The sequence below is a fragment of the Chanodichthys erythropterus genome, chromosome 22 (genome assembly GCF_024489055.1).
Source record: "Chanodichthys erythropterus isolate Z2021 chromosome 22, ASM2448905v1, whole genome shotgun sequence".
NCBI classification, from domain to species: domain Eukaryota; kingdom Metazoa; phylum Chordata; class Actinopteri; order Cypriniformes; family Xenocyprididae; genus Chanodichthys; species Chanodichthys erythropterus.
This window is the reverse complement of record NC_090242.1, coordinates 16,160,359-16,186,229: the sequence shown is the minus strand read 5'-3', so window position 1 is coordinate 16,186,229 and position 25,871 is coordinate 16,160,359. Positions and strand designations below refer to the sequence as shown.

Here is a 25,871-nt window from a genome sequence, read left to right as displayed (position 1 = left end):
ACCACCACAAAGTGCTCTCATTTCATACCGCTGGTGGCCTCCAAATGGATTTTCCCTGATCATAAATTAACATCACACAGGCCATGTCTCTTACAGGATTGGCCCAGCGCGGATCGAACTTTCAAGCACACACACACCATTGTCAGAACGGTAAATCCATGGCCTCCAAGTCACCTCAATTAGAGGAGAGTACAGGGCAGTAATGCAGACGCCTGTAACGGAGAAACCGAGCAGGACCCCTAAACTGTACCTGAATACTAATGACAAAAATAAGCAATGCTCCATTCACACAAAGTACTTATCATATTGATTTATTGTCGTGATTGATATTGTCGTGACCCGTAAAAAGGGCATATTGATTTGTTTTTTTTGTGATGGATCTCACCCAATTGTGTTTTCATGAATGTCAAAAGACTTAAAAACTAATCAATATACTTTTATTGGTGTAACTAATAAACTAGAAATATAACCAAACACATATTTGAATGTAACCAAACACCATATACACAAATATAGTCAGGAATAATACAAACAGCTCAATTAGATTCAGTAAACAAAATAGATTCTGGTTTCGAAACACTATTTTAACCTAGTTAAAGGGCTATACAAACATATCTACAAGGATAAAGTACAAGACACCACTAATATGAGAATATTCACATATTTAAAGCCCCCATGTGACCTGAGAAAACTGATCCACAGCCCTTACTAAAGTACATTAACAAAACAGCTGTTGTTTTTAGTATGATTGTTCAACTCTTACGCCTAAATGAACTGAATTTTTATTCAGAAATACACTATTTATGTGTAAGCAATGGATCTCTATGCATGTTCTACGACCACAATTTTGAGTTTAATTGGACATTTTAGAGCTCCATGAATCTGACAGTTGCTAACACTGGGAAAATGAGTGACATGGAAAGTGCAACAAGGTAAAAAACAGGTGATATCAACTAAGCAATTACTTGGTACTGTAAATGTACTGATGGGATATGCTTTTTTTTTTAAACAAGGCAAAAGGTGAAATTAAATCTAGCACACCTTAATTTCTCTAGTTTGGTTTGCTCCAGGTTTGTGCAACCTTTGCTATATACTTATTTTGAACTTTATAAAAAAGTAAGCTCATTTTGTATTTTCCTGAAACCTTCAATCAAGGGGTTGTCCATGGTGAATTTGGTCTTAAAAAAAAAAAAAAAAAAAGTTGGTCCCTAAAGAATCATATTACGTTCATCTATTTGAAATAAAAAAACAGAAAAGGCAAAATTCAGCCTCTCGCAATCGTTCAGTGTCACTCTGCAGGCAGGGCGTCCAGAACTGGTTACTGAGTGAACATTCAGTTGAGTGGTTTTGTCCTCAATTACCAGACATTCCCCTGTATGTCCTACTCTTGGGAGAACAGAGTGCCAGTCACGGTCCACCGCTGCAGACTCTTATGCAGTAAAGTCCCTTAAATCCTTCAGTCCAGAGGTTTGTTAGGAGGGATTTGTGAAAATCACCCTGTGGTTAGGTTGTTGTCTGGTGGCTCTAGGGTCTCGGCGATGTCCTCCAGCTCATCTAGCAGCTCAGAGAAGGAAGGTCTTCGGAACGCATCCATCTGAGAGAAAGAAAGAAACAGGATAGGCTTTGGATGTGTTTCATTAAATCTATTATATATACACATCTTCAAAACAGGCTGCCACATTGTGAATGCTGAAGGTGAAATCTCTCACTTGGAAGGTGTTATTGCTATTCACAGTCACACCATTATTAAACACACCACTTCATACCTGGCAACAGCTGGCCGACAGCTCCAGAACCCGCTCTGGGCAGCCGTGCACCAGCTCTCTGAATGAGTCCACATCTAGCCCATAGTCCTGTGAACAGATCACACAATAATGTCAATTTTCTTTCATTCTTTCCTTTGACTTCTTAATTAATCCAAAACATAAAAAATCTTTTTTATGATTCCAAAGTGTTGGAATGGAGGTGTATATACCAATTGGTTTAGCCCCATAAATATATTAAAGAAAATCATTATGATGTGATAGAAGTACGCGATGAATAATTCCATACTGAAGAATCTAAATGTCTGTGCGACGGTTCCCTTGACCTGATCTATCTGTTCTCTCCCCTCCAGACATCATCGGATGTCCATCAACATTAATGAAGCATAAATGACCACACTGCAGTACACCAGAGGGCAAATACTCTGTCTGACCTTCCTTTCAGCCCCAGTGCAGGGAACAGAACCATATTAATTCATGCCACATAACAAGCCTCTCTTAAGGGTTATATGAAACCATCTCAGAGCTCATGCAAGTGCTAAATTATGTGTAAGGATTTAATTTAAAAGAATAAATACATTGGCCTACATTTATGGTCAAATCTTTTAAAATAAAACATATGTTTGTGATCTGTGATTTCTATAAATAAATATAAAAATATGATCCATATGTCTTCATTTTAAAATATTTATTATCATAAATTATTTGTATGTTTTGAGGAATTGCTTACATTTGTTTTTTGCCCAGAAGCAACACTGTACGACAGTGGGATGGATATGGATGCAGGATATTATCTGCTACATCATATTTTTATTAATAATTTTTGTATTATCCATTATTAAAGTATTTACTTAACATTTTTAAACAATAAAATTTGAGTAGAACATCAAGCCAGGATCAGTGAACGTTTGGTCAGCTAATGTTTCATTAAAAAAAAAAAGGAAAAATGGTTTAATAGCATTGTTCTTTGCTGTTTTTCAGTATTCTAACATAAAAGAAACATTTAAATAAAGAAAAAACTTGTACTGTTTTAAATATATTTGTAAAAATGTATTTCATTATTTCTTCCTACATAACATGCCACAAAGATTTGCCATAAAAAAATGTGTTTTTGATTTCATCATTGATGGCCATTTTATACAAGAACAGTGAACTACATGTTTTGCATTTAGCATTGCTTTCATAATGTATGCGATAGAAGGTTGATGGGTTTACCTGCGTCCTGGGCAGCACCTCTGGGTCGGCAGGGATTCTTGCTAAGATCTCACACAACATGATCCCGAAAGAAAAGACATCAACCTATGATTAAACAGGGAAAAACGGCCAGTCAGCAGAGGCTGAGTTCAGTCTCTAATCACTTCAGCACCGGCTTTATCTCTGACAGTGAGGGAGACACAGTTTACTGTATCTGTTACTCATTATAAATGACTTTCCAAATCGGTTCCTCTGCCCTGACCTATTAAGTTTGGCATCAAATCAGAAGGTTACATTTAAATTAAGAAGCAACTGCAAAAGGTTATGTGGGTTAATGTGAAATCTGTCAGTAAATCAATACTAAATTCATTTTCCTACACGTCTATTTTCAAAGTCGTCATTTGAATTTTGATTCTTAGTACCTTGCGATCATACGGCTCTCCTCTAAGCATTTCAGGGGCCATCCAGAAGGCCGACCCCACCAGAGACAACTTCCTGTCTGGGTCATTTGCGGGCAGCTCCCCCACCTCTCTGGCCAGCCCGAAGTCAGTGACCACGGCCTCCCTGCCACGCGAGGTCACACGGATGAGACAGTTCTGCATCAACAAAAACAACAGATTCCACATGTAGTATGTTGCATGAGTCACAGATTGAGATCTTTATCTCACTGCGGTATGAGGAAAGAAAGCAGAAGGAAATTAGTAAAGCATAAAACAATAAGGAAGATTTCTCTCCATCTCAGATTACCAAAACGATATGCAGAACAGAGTTGGCTGATGAGCGAGACCTGTCGTTCGATTTCAAAAAAGAACCACAAGCACAGTATTACACCACAAGATGGCAGTATTGCTCTATAGGAGGATTGAGCACTCTTTCACTCTGCTTCTCTTTCACATATTCCCTAGACTAGAGCCTGAGGAAAGATCTAGTCATCATCTGGCCAGCACATCTAACACTAATCATAATAATATATAAGATCAAATATAATAATTGAATTATTATATTAATAATATCAATTATACATTAATGAAAAATAATATGATGCTGAATGGGGAGAGTTAACAAGAGAGGCACCATCAATGAGAATGTGCAATGCAGTATCATGCTCTGGTTTCATGTGTGTCAGTAACAGTAACAGTAGCCCTGTATTTTAAATACACCCACTGACAAAAGGCAGCTATACAACCACACTTCACCTCCAGGAAGAAACTTGAACTTGTCGTGTTATGTAAGCAATCCAGTAATGCTTCAACCCCACACTGATAATGGCATCTTTGCTTCAATTAATGCACTTAGATAACAGAAAAGTGGAAGAAAACAACACTGAGGTGGGTGATTGCGTGGTATGGAGAGGTTGTGTGTGTCTGAGTGGGCTCATTGTTAGGAATAGGTTTGAGCATAGGGTTAGGGGATAGAAAATATAATTGTAATTAATAATAATAATAATAAATTAAATTATGTATAATAATATAATTAGCTCAATAGTCAATGGAAAGTACCCATCATGATAATGTTGTGTATTGATTTCAAAAATATGGTTAGACTCTGAATCTGTAGTAAACTATAGCAGTAATCTTTGTGCTATTTAAATATCACAAATCATGTGGCTTGTTCAAGAGTGCTATTATGTTTCTAACTAATCAGGTTTGTTTTTTTGCCTGGCAGATGAAAAAAAAAAAAATCCCTTACATTGTGCCATACTATGCCTCATCTAACAGGGAACATTCTCAGAACTTTGTCCAACATTCTTGAAAGGTTCGCTCAAATTTATGAAAAACATTTCTTTAGTAATTATGTGGTCTTTGATAATGTTATCAAAACATTAGCACAAAAAATGTTTATATATCGTTCGTGGAATTTTTTCTGAAACATTTTCATTTGATGTTAGTCTGTTTTTTTCCCCGTCTCAGATGGTTCAGATGTATCCCCTCCTGTTCGAAACCTCCGCTCCAAGCGGGACTCGAATCCGGGTCCACTGGCATAGGAATTGGGGGCTCTAACAAGGAGGCTAAAGACCGCAGTCTCTAGTGTCAGTTGCTAGAGCATCTCTTGAGTTTAGGGGAGTGAGGTTTACATGCACGGCTCTCACTAGCCTACCTCTATTACACAGAGAACTTCACTTAATCAAGAAAAACGTATTTAAAACATTAAAAAATAGATGTTTTTAAAGTTCAGAGAGCATTCAGAAATAACGTTTTCGTAACTTAGGCCCCGTTTACACTAGTGCGTTTTTGTTTTAAAATGCCGTTTTGCAGTTCAGGCTACGTTTACACGTGGGCAGCTAGTTTCATAAACGGACATTTCAACCTCTCTGGTTTCAAAAATAACATTGTGCACACATGTCAGTTTTCAGAAAAGTGTTCATTTACACGTACCCGTGTATATATGCGGTCAAGAGCATGCCAAACCTGTAGGTGGCGGTGTAACGAGAAGCTCAAGCCAACATAAGCCAATCAGAATCCCGAAAATAGCAACAAATAATACACGAAAACATTTATGTTGGTTTCCACCAACATAAATGCATAAATAGCAACAAATAACACACGAGAAGAGTTTGCACCAACATAAATGCGACTGCTACTCTGAACTCTTCCATGATCACATATTAACATAGGTCGCACTTTTGACGTAGGTGCGAGCTCTGGCGCATACTGTGACGTTGGCTGCCTAAACACCCATTTGTCTCAGTTTATATACAAACATGCAAACAAAGATTTTCAAAATCTCCACTCTGGCCGGAGTTTTTAGGAAGACTCGTTTTCAGAGAAGAATTCTCCTTTGCTAGTAAACGAAGGGTGCAAACGAAGGGAAATGTCTCCGTTTTTCAAAATAACCATGTAACGTTACCTGTCAACGGGGCCTCAGTCTCCATGTTATTGTTTACGCGGTCGTTAAGGATACGCAGAGCGAACGTGGGCAGCCACGCCATCATTTTCAAAAGTTTTTGTCCGTTTACACTGAAATGCAACCCCGGCATTTTCAAACTAAAACGGGGTCTGCAGCATTTTCAAAAGTCTGCGTTTTTCGAGGTTCCAAAAACGCTGGCATAGTGTGAACGACAGGCTAACTGTAGCAAAACGTATGCGTTTTAAATACACTAGAAAATACACTAGTGTAAACGGGGCCTTAATGGTAATGTTAGCAAAACGTTCTTAGAACACTTTTATTTGCTGGGGCCCTAGCAACCATCCAGAACACCTTAGCAACCATTTTTAGTAAGCACATAGCAACACCTTAGCAACCCCAAACATTGTGGCAGTAAGTTACTGTAACTTGGAACAAGCACCACTCACATTCTAGTATGTGCAATCTAGTTATTTTGAATGTAATATTAAACTGTTTTCAAAAAACAAGGCTAAGGCTATGTCTGTTTTTAGTAAAGTTGTGTGTGTGTGAGCAGGGTGAGATGATAAAAGCTTGAAAGTCGACAGGAGTCAGCAGGTCATTTTATATATAGTGAGAAGAAGAAAGAAAAATAATAAAGAGGTGAAAAGCAGCCTCAGGTCTGGTGTTTTTGGAATGGTGAATGTTGGGTACAGCATTAGCATAATAAAGGTCTGACCTCCTCATCTCTGTTCAAACACACAGTCCTGTGCTCACTGCGCACTGCAGCCTGGCAACTGACACAGTTAAATCTGTTTTTCACCGCTTAGAACTATATAGGAGTGCAGGATCCCTTCCCAAACAGCAAAAGTTTTTGTATTTTTGTCTAATTCACTAACAATATTAGTGATGGCATCATACACTACCATTCAAATGTATGGGGTCAATAAGTTTATTTTATTTTATTTTTTTTTTTAAAGAAATCAATACTTTTATCAAGCAAGGATTAATTAAATTGATCAAAAGTGACAAAGACATTAAATAACGTTAAATGCTGTTCTTTCGAACTTTCTATTCATCATCCTGAAAAAATATAATTAACATTTTAAAATATTTCAAAAGGAAACTTATTTTAAAATATAAAAATAATTGCAATGCGAGTGCTTTGTTTGTGCAAAAATCTGCTCCCGCGTCAACACAACATGCATGCATCGTGAACGCATTTTGGAGATAAATGTTTTGTAAATAAAGTTTTTTTTTTTTTTTTTTGTGCAAACGAAGCACTCGCGTCGCTTTATAAAACTGAGGTTAAACCACTGAAGTCGCATGGAATACTTTAATGATGTCTTTACTGTGGTAGTTGCATAGGCTGTCAATGGAGGGACAGAAAGCTCTCATATTTCATTGAAAAGATCTTCATTTGTGTTCTGAAGATGAATAAAAGTCTTACAGGTTTAGGAACGACATTTTTGGGTGAACTATCCTTTAATATTTTGATCAAATAAATGCAGCTTTGGTGAGCATAAGAGACTTCTTTCAAAAAACTAAAAAAAAAAAAAAAAAAAAACTATTGCACGGCAGTGTATTTACAGAAGGAGTTTCAACATGATGTGTTTTTCCTTCACTGCACCTGTATATGGTATTCTGTAAACACATTCAAAAGAAAAACAGAAAGAACCATCACTCTTATTTTCCCCTGGGTTAATCCTGTTCCTTTACAGCACACGTCCTCTTTAGGACACAATGTTCTTTACCAAAAAATGCTGAAAAATGTGACCTTGGCACATGGTGTGAGAATGGTCACATGTGTTTTGGTATCTACGTCACTCTGCTATTGTGTTCATAATGGACAAATGGAAACCATAACCGTAGTAAATCTCAGATATAACTTTACACCAAACCAAAGTCTTTCACTCAAGATATTATCAATCTCACAGAGTTTCACACATTGAAAACTATTTGTTACAAAATGCCTTTCTTTTTTTTCTTTTTTTTATAGTTTCAACTGTAAATTTGAAATTTTATTTTTGCATACATCCACACTTAAAATGCATTCAATTCATTACAAATTTTAGATTTTAAACCAAGTAGCATCTGTAAGCAAATAATGCTAGATCTTTTCCCAGAACTAACTTCATTTGGTTAAAAGTTTATAAAAAGAGTGAGTTCTGAGAAAATGTCTAGCAATAGTTTGCAGATATCACTTTGATATATCCAATGCAATGCAATTCATTCTTATTTAAAATCATTTTATTTTAATAGATTTTAAGTGTGACTTAAGCATCCAGACAACTTTGGTGTCATTGTGTAAGTATGCCAATCTTCACTTTGATTTTGAGTAAGATTATATGAGATAATATTATGGTTATCTCATAACTAATATCAGAAACTAAACTTTGCCAAAGCAATAAAAAAGTCTGTGCCACATCCAGTTATATAGGAAAGGAGGAAATGGACACAAGTAAAGTGTACTAACTACCACTTAAACATTCAAATACGTGGTTTCACCGAATCATTTTGTTCAAAACATGACTCAAGTCAAGTCAGGCAAGTTAATAAAACATCAGAGCTAAAAACATTAGCGCATATTTCATTGGAGTGACAATAGAAATGTCTGTAATTATCTATAAATGCAAGGTGTGTTCTTGACACATGCTGCAAGGTGTATTTCATAATATATCTTTGCCATAATTGCTCAACTTTGATCCCTAAAGCCTGCCAACACACCTTAGAGTTGAGGTCTCTGTGGTAGATGTTCTTGTAGTGGAGATAGGTCATTCCTCGGCTGATATCACAGCCCAGTTCGATCTTCTCCCTCCAGCAGAGGCTGACGTCATCCCTGGCCAGCAGCTCCTCCAGACAGCCTCCGCTAACATACTAGGTGGAGGAGGGAAGGACGGGATTTATACAGTGAAAACACAACTCACTTTTACAGCATGTTAAGTCAGGAAAACTTCTGCTTTTTAGAAATTATATACTCTTGATACATTAGAAGAACATGATGGTGAGTCACTGGTTTGTGTCATGAGATTTACCGGGCAGCCTGTTGAGAAAGCAAAGATTGCTTGTACTGGAAACACTGAATTGTGAATACTAAATCCTAAAAGTTGCCACCCACCTCGAGAATTGGGTACAGCTTGTTCTCCTTGACACAGATCCCCATGTACCTACAACAAGAAAATCAGAATAATTGACTTTATCCGTCTGAGAAATGAGGAATTATACAAAGTTTAGAACATTTATTGGCAATCACAAGATTGAGAAATCATCCAATCAGCACCTTCGACCTTTATACATCTGTGTAAACTCTTGAAACTCGTATTTAAAATAAAACTTAATTTCAAGCATTTCAGAAGTGCAAATTATCCAAACTATCCAAAGTTCACTGCCTTAATGCAGGTGTTTTCCAGGACATTGCTATGCATATACTAAGTACTAGTAGTTTTTAGTTGCTATTGGGTTCCTAGGGTGTTCTGGGTGGTTGCTAGGGTAGACAAATATGAGGCCACCCCAAGTTTCTATCTACACAAAATCTGATCTGTGGTGCGTTTCCCAAAGCAAACTATGGTCGCAAGTTCCGGGAAACGCTTTCAAGAAACGCACCCCAGATTGGATTTTGGACTGACAGTGTGAACATAGCCTATGATACTATGGCCTGAATACAAAAGGTCAAATGTTTACTCTTTCCCCAAGTATGAGCAAATAGAGATTAATCAATCTTTATTTTCATGTTACGAATGATAACTAATAAATGTCTGATGGCAAGTCAATTGTTTCAAATTCTACAAAAGAATTTATGGTAACACTTTAGTATAGGGAACATGTATTCACTATTATTTATGACTTTCCTCAATAAACTCCCAATTTACTGCTTATTAATAGTAAGTTATTTGTTAGGCAATAAGGCATTAATATGTGCTTAATAATTACTAATAAACAGCCAATATTATAGTAATATGCATGCAAATAAGCAATTAGTTAAAAGACCTTAAAATAAAGTTTTACCGAATTTATGTATCACAACATTGTACAGTATGAAAATTTGATATTCATAGCTTAGATTATATTTAACAGTGTAATTAAGATTTGAAGACTAAAGGCCTGTTCACACCAAGAACGATAACTATAAATATATAGTTCTAAAAATCATTCTAAATATAAAATAATAGCATAGAGACCACACCACATCTATAACGATAGTTGGGATCACTCATTAAAAAATAAATCAGCCATACCTCGGAATAAATGGTGAGAAGTATTAACGATGAGATCATTATGTCAGGCTAGCAAACAGTGTAACATAAAATTACCTCAGGTATCCAGTGCTAGTTTCGACAACATAGCCTTGCTTGCTTTGAAGTTGCAGTGAAAAAGACTAGGGGTTGTTTTTATTCCACTATATTGACTTCATCAGCTAAATTCACTTAGATTAGATCGATTACACTAACTATTCACTCAAAACATCACATGCTGAGGACACCTGCTGGGTAAAGCCATGTAAATGCAACAAGAACAGCAAAAACATGTTCAACGAATGACATGCATGTACACACTTTGAAACTGCAGTGCACGAGTTTAGAATAAACAGACCATTATTGTTTGTTGGTGTGGACGCAAATATAGTTATCATTATAGTTATTGTCCTTGGTGTGAACGGGTCTTAAGATTTGAAGATCTAACTGATATCAGAATTTAACATGCACAAATTAAATTTCCATAATGACCGAAACCAATGAACTAAAAATCTCTAATACCAGCTGAAAACTAATATGGTATAGATGTATCCTTACAAGCAGTACAAATAATGATGCTTGTTTTAGGAAACATTACTAAAGCTTAGTAACTAAAACAAGGGCTGTGCGTAGGCATTACAGTCTGATGTTAGAATTTTAAATTGTATTTTAAATTTTAAGTTGTATTTTGAATTATAATTTTTTTCGCCAATCAATAGTTATTTTTGTTCAAGGTCAGAAAATTTTAACCCAGTCAGGTTTTGTTATTCAGTATTAGGCAAACAGAGTCAGAGTTGTTTTCTTCTCATGTTCTGAGTGGGCGCTATGAGCATCAGGCCGGCGTGGGATTGATGGAAGTGATTAATCGCGTGCGCAGAGGCGGCTCACCTCACAATGTTCGGGTGGGAGAGTTTCTGAAGTAAACTGATCTCCCTCACAATGCTGTTCTGATCCACGTCATTCTTATAGATCTTCACCACCATCACCTTTTTTGTAGTGCTGTGCATCACCTGAGTGGTAGAAAACAACATTATATTGATTAGAGTGGGAGTTTCAACAGGAGGGATTTCCTTCACTGAGATTCTCTAAACACGTTCACAACAAAAAGAAGCATCTCTCTCATTTTCCACTGAGATAAATCCTATTCCTTTACAGCACACGTCTCCTTTGGTACACAATGTTCTTTACATAAAATGTAAATTTGTCATTTCTTGGCCCGTGGTGTGAGAATGGTCACAGTGGAGGCATGTGGCACAGTTTTTCATGTTCTGTGTGCACTGATATTAAACACGTTATCTACGTTCCATCACTCTGCTATTGTAAAGCTCTGTTGTGAGCCAAGTCTTTACCAAAGTCAATCACTCAAGATAATATCAAGCACTAAGAGTTTCACACTTTGGCATTTTTGTGAGGTCTACTTGTAACAAAATGGCCTTCAATGGATTCTTTCAACTTGAGTTATGAAGGTAAAGTAATGCAGGAGGGAGGATATTTTGCAAGATGAGGCATGGCATATAAACAAAATGTGGTTCCTCAAATATTTTTTAAAAACATATAGTTATTTTCTTGTTTGTGAAGGCTTTTCTAGACCATTTAAGCTTGACTGGGTGGTGACGGTACATGACGTTAAACATGTATTTCTGTGTCTGCAGGATGTAGCTTGTTTTTTGGAGACTACAAACACACCATGTCTGTACAGTTCTGTTGTAAGGACTAACAGGGCTGTGACTTCCAGACAAAATGATTTGAGGACTATTTAAAGGATTAGTTCACTTTCAAAAGAAAATTACCCAAAGATTACCCCAAGCTTTACTCTTTATTTGACTTTTTTCTTTCTGACGAACACAATCTTAGAAATAATAATAAATATCCTGACGCATCCAAGCTTTATAATATACAGTATGCATTACCAAACCGAGTATGAGCTGAAGAAAGTGTCTCCATCTACATCCATCCATCATAAATATATTCCACACGGCTCCGGAGGGCAATATAGTAATATATATGGCTTCCGCCAGACCTCCTTCTGTATTCTTCAAAAAGCTTATGCTGTACGTTCTACGCCTTCCCTATTCAACTTATGCCAGTTCTGTTTTTCCGTAATTTGAATACGGAATGCGGTCTGGCGGAAGCTAGTTATATTACTTCAAAACTTGTTTAATATGGATATTTTTTTACAGAAACGCATCACTTCGCTTCAGAAGGCCTTTATTAACCCTCCGGAGCCGTGTGGAATATGCTTATGATGGATGGATGTGGATGGAGACTTTCTTCAGCTCATGCTCATTTGGTAACACATACTGCCATTATAAAGCTCGGACGCGTCAGGATATTTATTAATATTTCTAGGATTGTGTTCGTCAGAAAGAAGAAAGTCATATACACCTAGGATGGCTTGAGGGTGAGTAAAGCTTTGGGTAATTTTCATTTGAAATTGAACTAATCCTTTAACATTTTGGCAACAGAATTTGGTATGGAACAAAACCAAGTGATGAAAACTTTGAAGGCCTTGAGCGCCTGAGATCTTGATGTGCCTCATTTTCACAGTTTTGATTAAATCAGAGCACTTTTGCTAAAGGGCAGATTATCTAATCAGATTCTGTGCTGTTCAATATCAGCGATACAGCAGCTGCGTCCATTATTACATGCTGCCTTTAGGTCATTCTAGCAATTTTAGTAAATTTTTTTCTTGCAAACTTTCCATCTCCAAACTGTAATTTGTTTTCCCTCCTCCATTATTGAGAGGAAACCCTTACCTTGTAGACCTTAGAGAAGAAGCCAGTTCCGATAAGCTCTGCGCTGAAATCATCCCAGAATTCCAGCTTGCGGACGGTGGTGCGGAGTGGGTGCCAGCAGTCGGTCTGGCAGTAGGTGTCTGTGGATTCGCTGAGCAGCGTGGGACTGACAGGTTCCGGAGTCTCATCTACCTCACACATCTTAGAGATCTCATCTGCAACAGAAAATGCAGAAGCAAGAGAGATAAAGCTTAGTTTTCACTGCAGAAGTGGATCTGGAGTAATCAAAGCAACCAAGATTAATATGTAGGACATGAAATAATCTGCTTTGTAATACAAAATAAATAAATAAAATTCACAGACAGCCTTAATCATATGACGTAAGACCAGTTTTCTAGTAAAGCTAGATCATTCCTAATGCCCAACTCTGCATCTATACAGAGGATAATCAAAAAAAAAAAAAAGATGAAAAATCACTGCCATTTCTTTTTTCCAGATGTAACTTCAAATAATAAAATGGTTCTATATTTGCTAAACCTTTACAATATCTTTATATCTTACAATGAGGAGTTAATCACAGTGTAAAACATGTCATTTCCTATTGCCCGCAGGTGGCGCTATGATTGTAACTGAATATTGGCATGTAGATGTCTTCAGGCCAGGACTCTAATAAAACATGAAGTTTGGGGCAGATCAGATATTGTATGCCTGATTTACAACAACTTCCTGTTTCACGGTGAAACATTGAATTTTGTCAGGCCGCCACGAACACGCCCTTCAGTGAAAGGCCTTCAGATTAGACTGACCAAATGTTATGCTGATCTGATTAAAGGGATAGTTCACCCAAAAATGAAAATTTGATGTTTATCTGCTTACCCCCAGTGCATCCAAGATGTAGATGACTTTTTTCTTCAGTCGAACGCAAATTATGATTTTTAACTGCAACCGTTGCCGTCTGTCAGTCAAATAATAGCAGTGATTGGGAACTTGAACAATAAGAGTCAAAAAAACTTCCATAGACAAATCCAAATTAAACCATGCGGCTCGTGATGGCACATTGATGTCCTAAGACACGAAACGATCGGTTTGTGCGAGAAACCGAACAGTATTTCTATAATTTTTTACCTCTAATACACCACTATGTCCAACTTCGTTCAACTTCCGGTTAGTGAGGTCTGATCGCGCTCAGACAACGGAAGTGATGTCTCGCGCTCATTGAAGTATATGGGCGAGACATCACTTCCGTCATCACAACGCGTTTTTTGACCTCACTAACAGGAAGCTGAACGGAGTTGGACATAGTGGTGTATTAGAGGTAAAAATTATATAAATACTGTTCGGTTTCTCGCACAAACCGATCGTTTCGTGTCTTAGGACATCAATGTGCCGTCACGAGCCGCAGTTTCATTTTGATTTGTCTAAGCAAGGTTTATTCACTCTTATAGTTGAAGTTCCCATCTACTGCTATTATTTGACTGACAGACGGCAGCGGTTGCAGTTAAAAATCATAATTTGCGTTCGACTGAAGAAAAAAAGTCACCTACATCTTGGATGCACTGGGGGTAAGCAGATAAACATCAAATTTTCATTTTTGGGTGAACTATCCCTTTAAAGCCCTAGGGGGAGTTTGTTAAAGTACAACGTCTTGAAATGGCAAAAAAAATATTTTGCAAAGAAAATTAAAAATATCTCATTTTCTGTTAGGTTTTCAGATTTTTTTGTAGTTACTTGGCTGTTACATCTGTCTACCGAATTTCATAACTGTACGTGAAACGTAGCGCGAAGGGCGCTTAATTGAAATTTTGTAGGTGGCGTTATTGAGCCATTTTGCCACACCAAATTCTGAGACCCATAACAGACGAAATTTTCACCATTTCTGACGTGCATAGTAGGGAAGTAATGTGATTTCGGATGCAGTCTGTGACTTTAAAGATGGTTTGGCTTTATTTGGGCCAAGAAAAAATTATATAACTATCTCCTAAGAGATTAATGAATTCACAGGATGAACTCACAACATGAGGTCAAAATGTAGACTTTGGTCTAAAGAAAAAGGGACCAGTTTATAAGTTTATATTCTCCTGATGCTTGGTGTAGATAATGCCATGCACTATGCAAGCCTTTATGTGCTACACTAGCACAAACTTGTGTCTGACAATGAGATCTATAAAGATCATGGCTTGCAAGTGTGTAGATAAGTCTGGACATTTTATTGAGTTGCGTATTAGCGTGTCAGCTGGAGAAGATGACATCACTGCTCGACTGAAACCGTGTCATCTTTGGTGCCCAGAGCACCGGGTGTTCTAACTGCCCAATAACATGATTACTGGCTTTCACACGCGACATCCTACAGTGTTTCTCAGTGATGATCGTGCCTCAACCTCTATCCATCAGCTGCCACCAACACACCAGCCAATGACCCCAGGCTACTGACACCAACACACCCCCTCACACTGTACTAGATATGTGTTTGCTTAGATATTCAAAGCTCTGTATCGGTTGCAATAATCCCCAAAGTGATGACGCATTGCTGCTGCGCTGGAAAGATCTGGAAAGTAGAATCCCTTTAATATCAGTGTTAGCTCAGCATAAACAGCGATTAGATAACTGACTGGCCGCACATATGGAGAAAAGAATGGATTTGCAGAAAGAGACAAAATAACTGCATGGGTTATATCACTGCTCTGATGTTTGTCTGCAAGACACACAATTTAGTCCATCAACATGTTTTGGTCAAGTTTTTTTTTAAAACCGTAGCTGCCTATTAAACTGTTTTGAACTTGTTTTTGTGCTTGTTATTGGTTGTTGTCATTTGAGTTTTACAAATTACAATGCAGTAACCAAAAAAATATCAGGATTACTTTGTTTTTTTTGGACAAAGGAAATACCATCTGATTATTTTGAGTAACATGGATATGAATACCATTGTATATGAATATGGTAATTATTCAATACTATAGTGTTTTAGAAAAATATAAATTGTGGCTGCATTCTAACGTATTTACAAAAATAAATCACTTTATCTAACCTCTTATATGTCATTTGTAATATTATGTAATATATAAAATATCAGAAAAAGAAGAAGATGCTCAAATATAAGATAGTTTAGATATATTTAACATTTTTGGTCACTATATACATCCCTCACCAGTGCTGGGGAAAGTTACTTTTAAAAGTAATGCATTACAATATTGCGTTACTCCCTAAAAAAAGTAACTAATTGAGTTACATTTTTATGAAAAGTAATGCGTTACAGGCTGGGCTTGCTTGTTTGTTTTTAAATAACAACAAAAAAAGTTCTATTTTGGGCAAATGTTAAGGCCCTTAACATTTGAAAAATGTTCAATGATGTAAATTTTAATAATGAATAAACCTCAGGCTGAAGGACAAGCATATATACGCCTGTACAGTAGAGGGCGCAGCTCAAACAAACCATTCAGCTGTGCTGCCATTATGGATTAAAGAAGAATAGGATACAGGAGAAGAAAGTTCAACTATTTCTAAATAATTACAGGTTTGCATAAAATTCTGAGATTGTATTTCAATGTTTTTATTCATTTTGAGGAATTTCTGAATGTTTTAGTCCAAGTGAGATGAGTAAATGCATGTTCACATTTAGTCTAGAACTACAATAACCATCATGTTCATACAGCGCAGACAACACCTCTGCACTTTATCTCAACATGAAGACAGGAGAGCCGTCAGTCAATAAATGTGAAAAAGTGACTTATATAAGTTACTTATTTTAAAATGTAGTTTGGATATTTTGTTGTAAATTGAAAAAGTTATGCATCACTTTACTAATTACTTAAAAAAAGTAATCTGATTACATAGCTCAAGTTACTTGTAATGCATTACCCCCAACACTTTCCCACACATATTTGCTCACTACATATTTTCCATACTTTCATTTAAGTTATTTAATAGTTTTGATAACTTTACTATTTTTCTAAATGTGCAAAATAGTAACAATAAAGAATGAGCCACAACTTTCTAATATTGTTAAATAAAATACCATGGTATTTCCATCTGATACCATTACTGCTTCACAGTACCACCACAATACTGCATGTAAGGATGATATGTGGAAAAACATGGCATATGTTGAGCGCACATACGCTAACAAAAGGTGTTGATTGAAACGTTTCTTTTTCACGCTTGGATAATATTAAATGCTGCCGCACTGCATTCGCGTGTGGCTGCATGTGTGAACAAACAAAAGCATTTTTCCAAAAACTTCTTTGAATACTTTATGATGGCATATGTACGTAAGGTGTAATAAGATCCATCGGGGTCTAAATCTTGAATTTCCGTTATCATCTAAAGGGATCATTACCAGAATTATCTAAAGTAAACAGCGCTCAAAGATAGACAGGTCACCTAACCATCAAAGCTGACACAATAAGAGATAAGATAAGAAACTCACTAATCCTGTACGATAAGAGAGAGTGATTACTGCCAATGCATACCTGGCTGATATTTGATATCTCGTACTATCACGCACAGACCCATGCACATGCACGCACACAGATGCACTGACTCTTAACACCATCCTCGAATGTCATTGTCGTTATGCGTGACACTTGAAACCTGCTTCACCAGACGTAGCTAGTCTCTCTCACATGCACATGACAATGGTGAACATAAGATCGACTGATGAGGTCTTTGAGGGGGTTTAGCGACCCGGGGTGTTTCTTTCAGTGAATGTGGGTATGGTAATGTAAATGAGACATGGAAAGAACAAACAGTTCAAATAAGTGTAGAATGGATTCAGATGTGGTGTGACGCAAAGCACTTGCTTGATCTGTACCTTGGAAAGAAAGGAAGAAATTATTCTTAACATAAGGCTCCTGCTGAAATGGTGAACAGCACAGCTTCACCCACTTAGGGTCAGTGACTCTGAAGAAAAGTAAAGCAAATGTTGTGGAGATTGTAAAAATGTGGTTTAGGGTGATTTATTCTACAGCATGATACTCTGTGTCCACCAAAGTGCTTTTTTCCTAAGCCTAGCACACATTATATAGAGTTGAAAATTTTTACTTTAAGTGAAACACAACACTCATCACTGGCACCTTTTACTCAGCCGTCCAATCACAGTGGAGGAGAGGCGGGAGTAATACCTTACCGACCAACCATGACATCCAACTTGTACAAGGACAACTTTCTATAGACCTGTGCTCATTGTCTTTTGACTTCCACTTTGTACTTCCAGAGTGATCTTACGTATTTATGAATGAACTGCTTATTTAAAATTTTCCCGGTCTACTGACATTTGTTAAGACATCTGTTTTAAACATATCAATGCTCATGAAAACTTTCATTAACTCTACAGCAGCTAAATCCACTTCACCAGCTAATTATTCTTCAACAGCGATGTCATAGAAATATATAGGGCTACCGCAAAAACGGAAGTTCAAAGACAATATTCTGAAGCGCTTGTTTCTCTGGTAAATAAGGTCTATATGGTTCAGCCATCTCCAAAATAAGGGCCAAGTACTTTACATTGTTTTGACATTTTGAACCACAGTTTCACAAACAAGGCTTAAAGGTGCCCTAGAATTAAAAATTGAATTTATCTTGGCGAGTTCAGTACTTGGAAATGACATACAGTGAGTCTCAAACTCCATTGTTTCCTCCTTCTTATATAAATCTCATTTGTTTAAAAGACCTCCAAAGAACAGGCGAATCTCAACATAACACAGACTGTTACGTAACTGTACGCCCCCAATATTTGCATATGCCAGCTCATGTTCAAGCATTAGACAAGGGCAGGACATCTGGATGTGCAATGCAGAATCATCAGACTAGGTAAGCAAGCAAGAACAACAGCGAAAAATGGCAGATGGAGCAATAATAACTGACATGATCCATGATAACATGATATTTTTAGTGATATTTGTAAATTGTCTTTCTAAATGTTTCGTTAGCATGTTGCTAATGTACTGTTAAATGTGGTTAAAGTTACCATCGTTTCTTACTGTATTCACGGAGACAAGAGCCGTCGCTATTTTCATTATTAAACACTTGCAGTCTGTATAATTCATAAACACAACTTCATTCTTTATAAATCTCTCCAACAGTGTGTAATGTTAGCTTTAGCCACGGAGCACAGCCTCAAACTCATTCAGAATCAAATGTAAACATCCAAATAAACACTGTACTTACGCAATTAGACATGCTGCATGACGAACACTTTGTAAAGATCCATTTGAGGGTTATATTAGCTGTTTGAACTTTGTTTATGCAGTTAAAGGCAAGCGCGAGCTCCGGGGGCGGAGAGCGTGAGCATTTAAATGGGCCGCAGCCTAAATCGGCTCATATTTAATGATGCCCCAAAATAGGCAGTTAAAAAAATTAATGAAAAAAAAATCTATGGGGTATTTTGAGCTTAAACTTCACAGACACATTCAGGGGACACCTTAGACTTATATTACATCTTTTAAAAAGACGTTCTACGGCACCTTTAAAGGGATAGTTCACCCAAAAATGAAAATTATTGAAGATTTACTCACCCTCAAGCCATCCTAGGTGTATCTTCTTTCAGACGAACACAACCAGAGATATATTTAAAAATGTCTTGGCTCTTCCAAGCTTTATAATGGTAGTGAAGGGGAGGCCAAACTTTGAAGCACAAAAAAATGCATCCATCCATTATAAAATAATCCAGGGTATTAATAAAGGCCTTCTGAAGCAAAGCGATGCATTTTTTATTCTGGCAGAAGAGTGAACTTTGACCTGACACATATGACGTATTGGCGTTACATGAATTAGATGTCTGAAACAAGAATTTTTAAAGAGAAATTTCGGAGGAGCTTGAGTTTGTTGCCCAGCCCTATTTGTTTGAACCGGAGGAATCCACTCTCACCTAAGCTTACGCTACTCTTATATCCTACGTCATACGCCGGAACTTGACTTTCTCGTAAACATGCGGAGGGACAATACCGGAAGCTAGTCCGTAAAGTTATAAATATTAATATTTTTCTTACAAAATTGCATCACTTCGCTTTAGAAGGCCTTTATTAACCCCCTGGTGTCGTATGGATTACTTTTATGATGGATGGATGTGCTTTTTTGGGCTTCAAAATCATGGTTACTATTCATTTCCATTATAAAGCTTGGAATATTTTTAAATATAACTCTGATTGTGTTTGACTGAAAGAAGAACATCATATACACCTAGGATGACTTGAGGGTGAGTAAATTATGGTGAACCAACCCTTTATTCTAAGGCCTGTCTGTGAAACCAGGCCTTATATTCAGAAACAGACTATCAGCAAAATCAGATCATTTAGTGTCCGCCAAAATATTTTCAACTTTTTACTCTCAGCGACAAGAAAAACAACAACAAAAGCACAGCACTCAGCGTGAAATAAACACTCAGTGCCTCATCAAGCTGCTGGCATTTGGTGCTCCCTTTGAAAACAATTGAAACAATATGCTATCACATGGAAACACTTTGGTGGGCACACAACCTATGCCATTCAGGTAGTTTTCACTGTGATAAAACTCTTCAAAGCCCACAGAGGAAAAAGAAACTAAAAAACATGGGCTTGTGCTGTTAAACAACTGAAGGGTTAAAACAGGCCATATCCACAGTAAATAATTCAGTGTAAGGCGAGAACTCTCATGTGAGTCTCTTTGGACGCTCTCCTTTAGAGATCTATTGAGTTTCCTTCTGTCTGTGTGGCAACTGAAGCTCCCTGGGTCACATCCCCTCTGCTTTCTATGACGTGAGCTCCGGAGCATGTGAATGAGACAGAAAGAGTGAGAAAAAAACCAAAAGAGGTGATGAAGATTACAGTTTGGCTACATTCATCCCAAAGCTTCATATTATGTTAGAATATTCAGTGCAATGTCATCTCACAGATGGTTACTGAAAACACAAGCTGTGAAAATCTGTCATTTCACATCGGTAACCATCTCTAAGTGCTTTGATTTGGCCGATAATAACCCTGAAGTCAAGCGTGGGTTAAGCAGGTCTCAGTCATCACAGGTAATGCAGACGACACATGCATAATTTACACATACAGGACGAGTGTGATGAGTATTCAAATGCATTCCGGATAGAGACACTCCTATAAATGCGGGTCAAATATCAGTATAGCTAATGGACATAAAACCAGACTGCAAAGTGGTCATATTTATGTCACACTTCAGATTAGGTCCACTTCTCTCTATTAACTAACTATTAACTACAACTTTTGCCTCAATAAACTCCTAATTACTGCTTATTAATAGTTAGTAAGGTACACAATAAAATCCTCAGAGTTAAATCAACTCTGCTCAGAGTGCATGTGGTCCCTTTCTAAATAGTGTTAAAGTAACACTGAAGCAGAGTTAAAGTTAATGAGATAATTAAGCAATTAATATGGCTGTGACTGAAGTCAGTTGTAGTTTCTCTTTTCTTCATTGATTCTGCTTGTTGACAGCAGGTGTTCATCACTAATGTACAATCATCATTTAATTAATTGCTTAATTATCTAATTAACTTTAACTCTGCTTTAGTGTTATTTTAACACTATTTATGCATGCTAATAAGCAACTAGTTAACAGTGGGAAATGGACCCTAAACTAAAGTGTTATCCATATTTATATCAATCAAAATAACCCGGTTTGATTCAGTTTGTTTCATAACAAAAATTATATGCTTTTTTATTTTTCTAGACTGTTTAAAGGGGTTCAGTCATACATTTTCATGATAATAAGTTTATTGCACTAAAAACAGCAGTAATTTTGTTTACATGACCATTTTCCAGCCTCTCTGATTATTAGAATTAAACATGCTTTCTTTCAAGCTGCTGTGCCTTGACGTAGATACTCTATATGTAAATTAGCACTTTCCATATGAAATGATTATTAAAATGAATTATATAGTTGACACTGACCCATGCATTTACATAACAAACTCTTTGCGAGGCCTTCATTACATTCTGACAGGTTCACACAACAATCCACACTGAAATATGATGAAACAGTTAAAGTTGGACGTGATCAGGAACATTGTTGAAAATAAATTTTCTTTCCTGACATTTTGCAGAGCTGTATGTGCAGTCTCACAGCAAGAAATAGAAAAACATTTGGCAGAGTATCTTACTTAATGTTAGTTATATACAAACTGTACTGTAGTCATAGTTACTTCTTCTTTTGGTGTTTAAGATTAATTGTTTCTATCCCACTTTGTTCTTATTACTTCATGACTGGGTGAGTCAAACTGAATACAGAAAAGGTGTTGATAGAGTGGCTTGTAAATGTTAGAGTAGAATGAAATGATTCTGTAGAAAACGTTCATGAAATCATCTGTATGACTCTCGAATGTTGTCAAGTGTAAGTATCAATTAATGTCAAAACTATACAGGGTCCAACAACTGATTGTTTTACAGCAAACAGACGTCTTCAGGGTCTAAACACAGGTTATCGGTTTCATTAAAAAGAAACAGAGTAAAGGAGTCACCCTGCAGGACATGGATAGATGAGCTCAGGCAAACACTGGAAAAAGCTGGTATAGTGAAGTCAGAGAGGTCAGGCATTTGAGTACAGTGATAGAAAGCCGTGCACATTATACCCTTCAAAAGTTTGAGGTCAGTACGTTTTTTTTTTGTTTTTTTTTTAAGAAATTAAAAATACTTCAGGATGCATTAAATGTGACAGTAAAAACTTTTACATTGTTACAAAAAAAATTATTTTCAACTTCATATTCAAAGAATGTATGTTGGGTTTTCATGTTTTATGGGGACATTCCACAGACATAATACATTTTATACTGTAAAAACTGTATATTCCATCCCCTACCCCTAAACTAACCCACCACAGAAAAATTAAAGCATTTTTACATTTTCAAAAAACATCATTTAGTATGATTTAAGCTATTTTCCTTAAGGGAGCAAACATTTCCTCACAAGGATTTCAGATATTGCCATCTTTGTGGGGACATTTTGTCCCAATAATGTAGGGTATACCCAAAACACACACACACACAGGGTGCGGTTCATACCAAGACACCATTCTGTGAAATTCCACACTTTGTGAGGATTCTGTAGCACCTGACATGAGACAAAAAGCACATATCTGCTAGTCTTACCAGACTAGAAATCAACATCAAGAGGACAGACATACCAAATAAAGCCACGAAGAAAGACCATAGAGAACTATATAATCCAAATTCAGAAAGGTCAAATCCCAGAAATGCAACATCCAAAAGTGTGGCCTAAAAAACTGATACGATTGGAAAATCTTAGGCTGTCCAGCAAAGTCACTGACACCTATGAAAACGAGACTCTTTTCCGTTTTACAAGGGTTTCAAGACACTTGATCTCCATTTGCACGTGTACGGACGGATCTACCAGCTAACACACTCCAACCAGCTCTTTAAAACTTACCGGCTCCATCCGGTAATATACAAAATGTGAGGGAAAAGGTCATCTGATTTTCCACAGAGGGAATTTATTCTGATTACATCAAGAAAAAGGGAGATTAGCTACAGCCTGAGATCATTAGCGGGTTGCGTGCCGCTGATTTGCCCAACTACAGCAGTCATAATGAATCAAAGCCCTTGTACTCTTTGTTTAGCGTGCATAGATGACCTTTAACCTTCCATTGAGACCTTCCACTACAACTGGGACAGTCAACAGTGATTACAACAACTTTCAAGTTGAACTAACTGATGAACATGATGTCCAAATCATTTATGGCTGGGTATATTCCCCTCTTGGATAACATCACAGAACTGTCAGAAAGGTCACTGAGATGTATCTAGTTTGGCAACAATATGAAATTTAAACAAACTGACTGGCAGTATAAGAATACATTTTGTGACCCTGAAGACTGAAGTAAAAGCTGTTGAAAATTTAGCTTTGCCATCACAGAAAGAAATTTAAAACTTAATAATATTCACAGTATTACTGTGTGTTTTTTTTTTTTTTTTTTTTTTATAAAATAAATGCAGCCTTGGTAAGCATAAGAGAGTTCATATTTGAGCACAGAAAGTAATTTAAATTTGTCTCTCAGTTTGTAAAAAAGAGACAAAAAGTGCATTGACAAGTGCGCTTACAATAGAAGTCTATGGGGAAATCATTTATCGTTTTGCTTCCTGTAAAGCAACTGATAGCAGAGCAAATCATTGCTCAAGTCATTTTTTTCAACAAATTTGAGTGTAAACCTCATAAAAGTTGTTTCCTACATCCTGCACATGACGCTTAGACTGCAAATGACATTGTTCTTGAAAAGTCTGTGTTTTTATCCTTCTGCAATGTTTCTGTTTGTGCTAAACTGACAGTGCTGGTTGACACCCTGCGGTCTGTTACCTTGCTAGATATAAATATCTGATTCATCACCTAGAGTACATTTCCATTCGTACTCTCTAACCTCTCAACAAATCTACGTGATCTGTAAAACAATGTCACAAAATATAATCTAAATCCTCTCGACAAATATAAGCAATAAATTAGAGAGAAAGAATAGTTTTAAAGTCACACACACACATGGTTTGAACAGCCAGTGACATAAAACAAAGCATCTATCAACACCTGACAGTATATTTGCATTCATTAGCACTTGTAATTGAACATTTTCCAACTGCAATAAATTTAAAATGTCATTCAGTAGCAGCTGGGCAGACCGGTAGACTAACCCGTCATTTTCCCTTGCAATACAATCCAAACTTCTGAACTGACATGCAACTAATTTTAAGGTTCATATCCATCTCAATCCATACAAAACATACAGACATCATGGACATATAGCCTGCACATGAATGTAGCCAAATAAATTCTGCATGGTCCTTTCTTACAAAAAGAGAAGGAAAGAATTTTTACAAGTTAAACTATAAATAGGCTACTTACTCCATCTGTTCAATAAGCTGTTCATATGCATCATAAGATGTTGATGGTCAGCTTCCTGTGACTGCTTCTAGGAGAGACCACACAAGTGTGAAATACTTGTGGAGCACATGATACCAAAATATGCATTACAGTCTCATAGAAAACAACACATTCTCAGAGATGAGGTGCTGATTGACTAGGCAGGGTTTATTTTCTTCTCTCCACACTTTTTTCTGTAAAGCTAGATCTTGTCTATACTTCTAAAGTATTTAAAGTGTTAGATAACTGTCCTTAACTAAACTTGTTAGATAACAGATTATTTACTTGTACATTTGGACACTGATTTGTTCAGTTGTTGTTTACTAATATTATATATATATATATATATATCTATATATATATATATATATATATATATATATATGTATATATATATATTCAATTAATCGCCATGCGTGAGATATTTAATATTAAAATAAGCCTACATAATAAAAATTATTTAAATAGTTCCTAATATTCAGTAAACAAACACAGTTATCTAAACATTATCTAAAACGGTTTCCTATTCCTATTACATCTCTTAAAAGAAAGGAAAATATATACTTACAAAACCACCGGCCTCTCTCAAAATTGGCACCTTCAGGCGAAAATGCTCCTTAGATGTTAATGGCAGATTAAATCGTGAATCCACACTGTTATGAAGGCTTCCTTCTCGGACAGATGCGCAGTTCAGTGCGCATTCCCGCTTATCCGCGCGCTACTGCGGTCCGCCGTTCACAATCACAGAACGCGCGCACAGCTCAAGTCAATACACGTTTGATCAGTTGCCATAGGAACCTGCGAGATAAAGCCTTCATGCTAATCATAGGCTCCACTCACCTGCGCATACAGTTCTCAGATTGCAAATTTGTAGCGCTTCCCACACGCGATAGTTTTTTTTTTTTCATTTTCAGGCAAAATATCTCGCAGAGTATCCTTTATATTTTTGTGTCGAATATGTGAATATGGCAATTACGTTGTACAATTTCGTGTTTTATATCCCCAGAGGTGTCACGTTAGACGAAATACCAAATTACCTATATAAATGCGTGTCTTAATCCCAGTCTGATTTATTTTTGAGTCTATGAAAATATTTTTCAGTCTTATTAAAAAAAAAAAAAAACTAAATATTCTGAGTCTACTGATATTTTTTGTTTGCAGAATGAACAATCTGTCACGAGACCACTGACGCCCTCTAGTGGAATTTAAAGGAATATTTCTTTCCTGAAAAGAACAGTAAACTCGAGGGAAAGAAAAATAAGTCAAAATTCT

General features: G+C 36.7%; 1 protein-coding gene across 2 annotated transcripts; it reads right to left on the bottom strand.

Annotated features, from left to right (window-relative positions):
- Positions 1-420: 420 nt before the first annotated feature.
- zgc:113162 (uncharacterized protein LOC553743 homolog) lies at positions 421-25,299 on the bottom strand. 2 transcript variants are annotated; one of them, XM_067375990.1, is made up of 10 exons: positions 25,168-25,299; positions 24,582-24,648; positions 12,769-12,962; positions 10,901-11,022; positions 8,899-8,947; positions 8,508-8,657; positions 3,380-3,553; positions 2,979-3,062; positions 1,767-1,853; positions 421-1,594 (listed from the first exon to the last, which is right to left on the bottom strand). In XM_067375990.1, the coding sequence occupies exons 2-10, from the start codon at positions 24,613-24,615 to the stop codon at positions 1,493-1,495; spliced, it is 996 nt and encodes a 331-aa protein (XP_067232091.1). In that variant the 5' UTR covers positions 24,616-24,648; positions 25,168-25,299; the 3' UTR covers positions 421-1,492. The 2 variants fall into 2 exon arrangements, with proteins under 2 accessions (XP_067232091.1, XP_067232092.1); XM_067375991.1 differs by having other exon boundaries at positions 24,582-24,645.
- Positions 25,300-25,871: the final 572 nt, after the last annotated feature.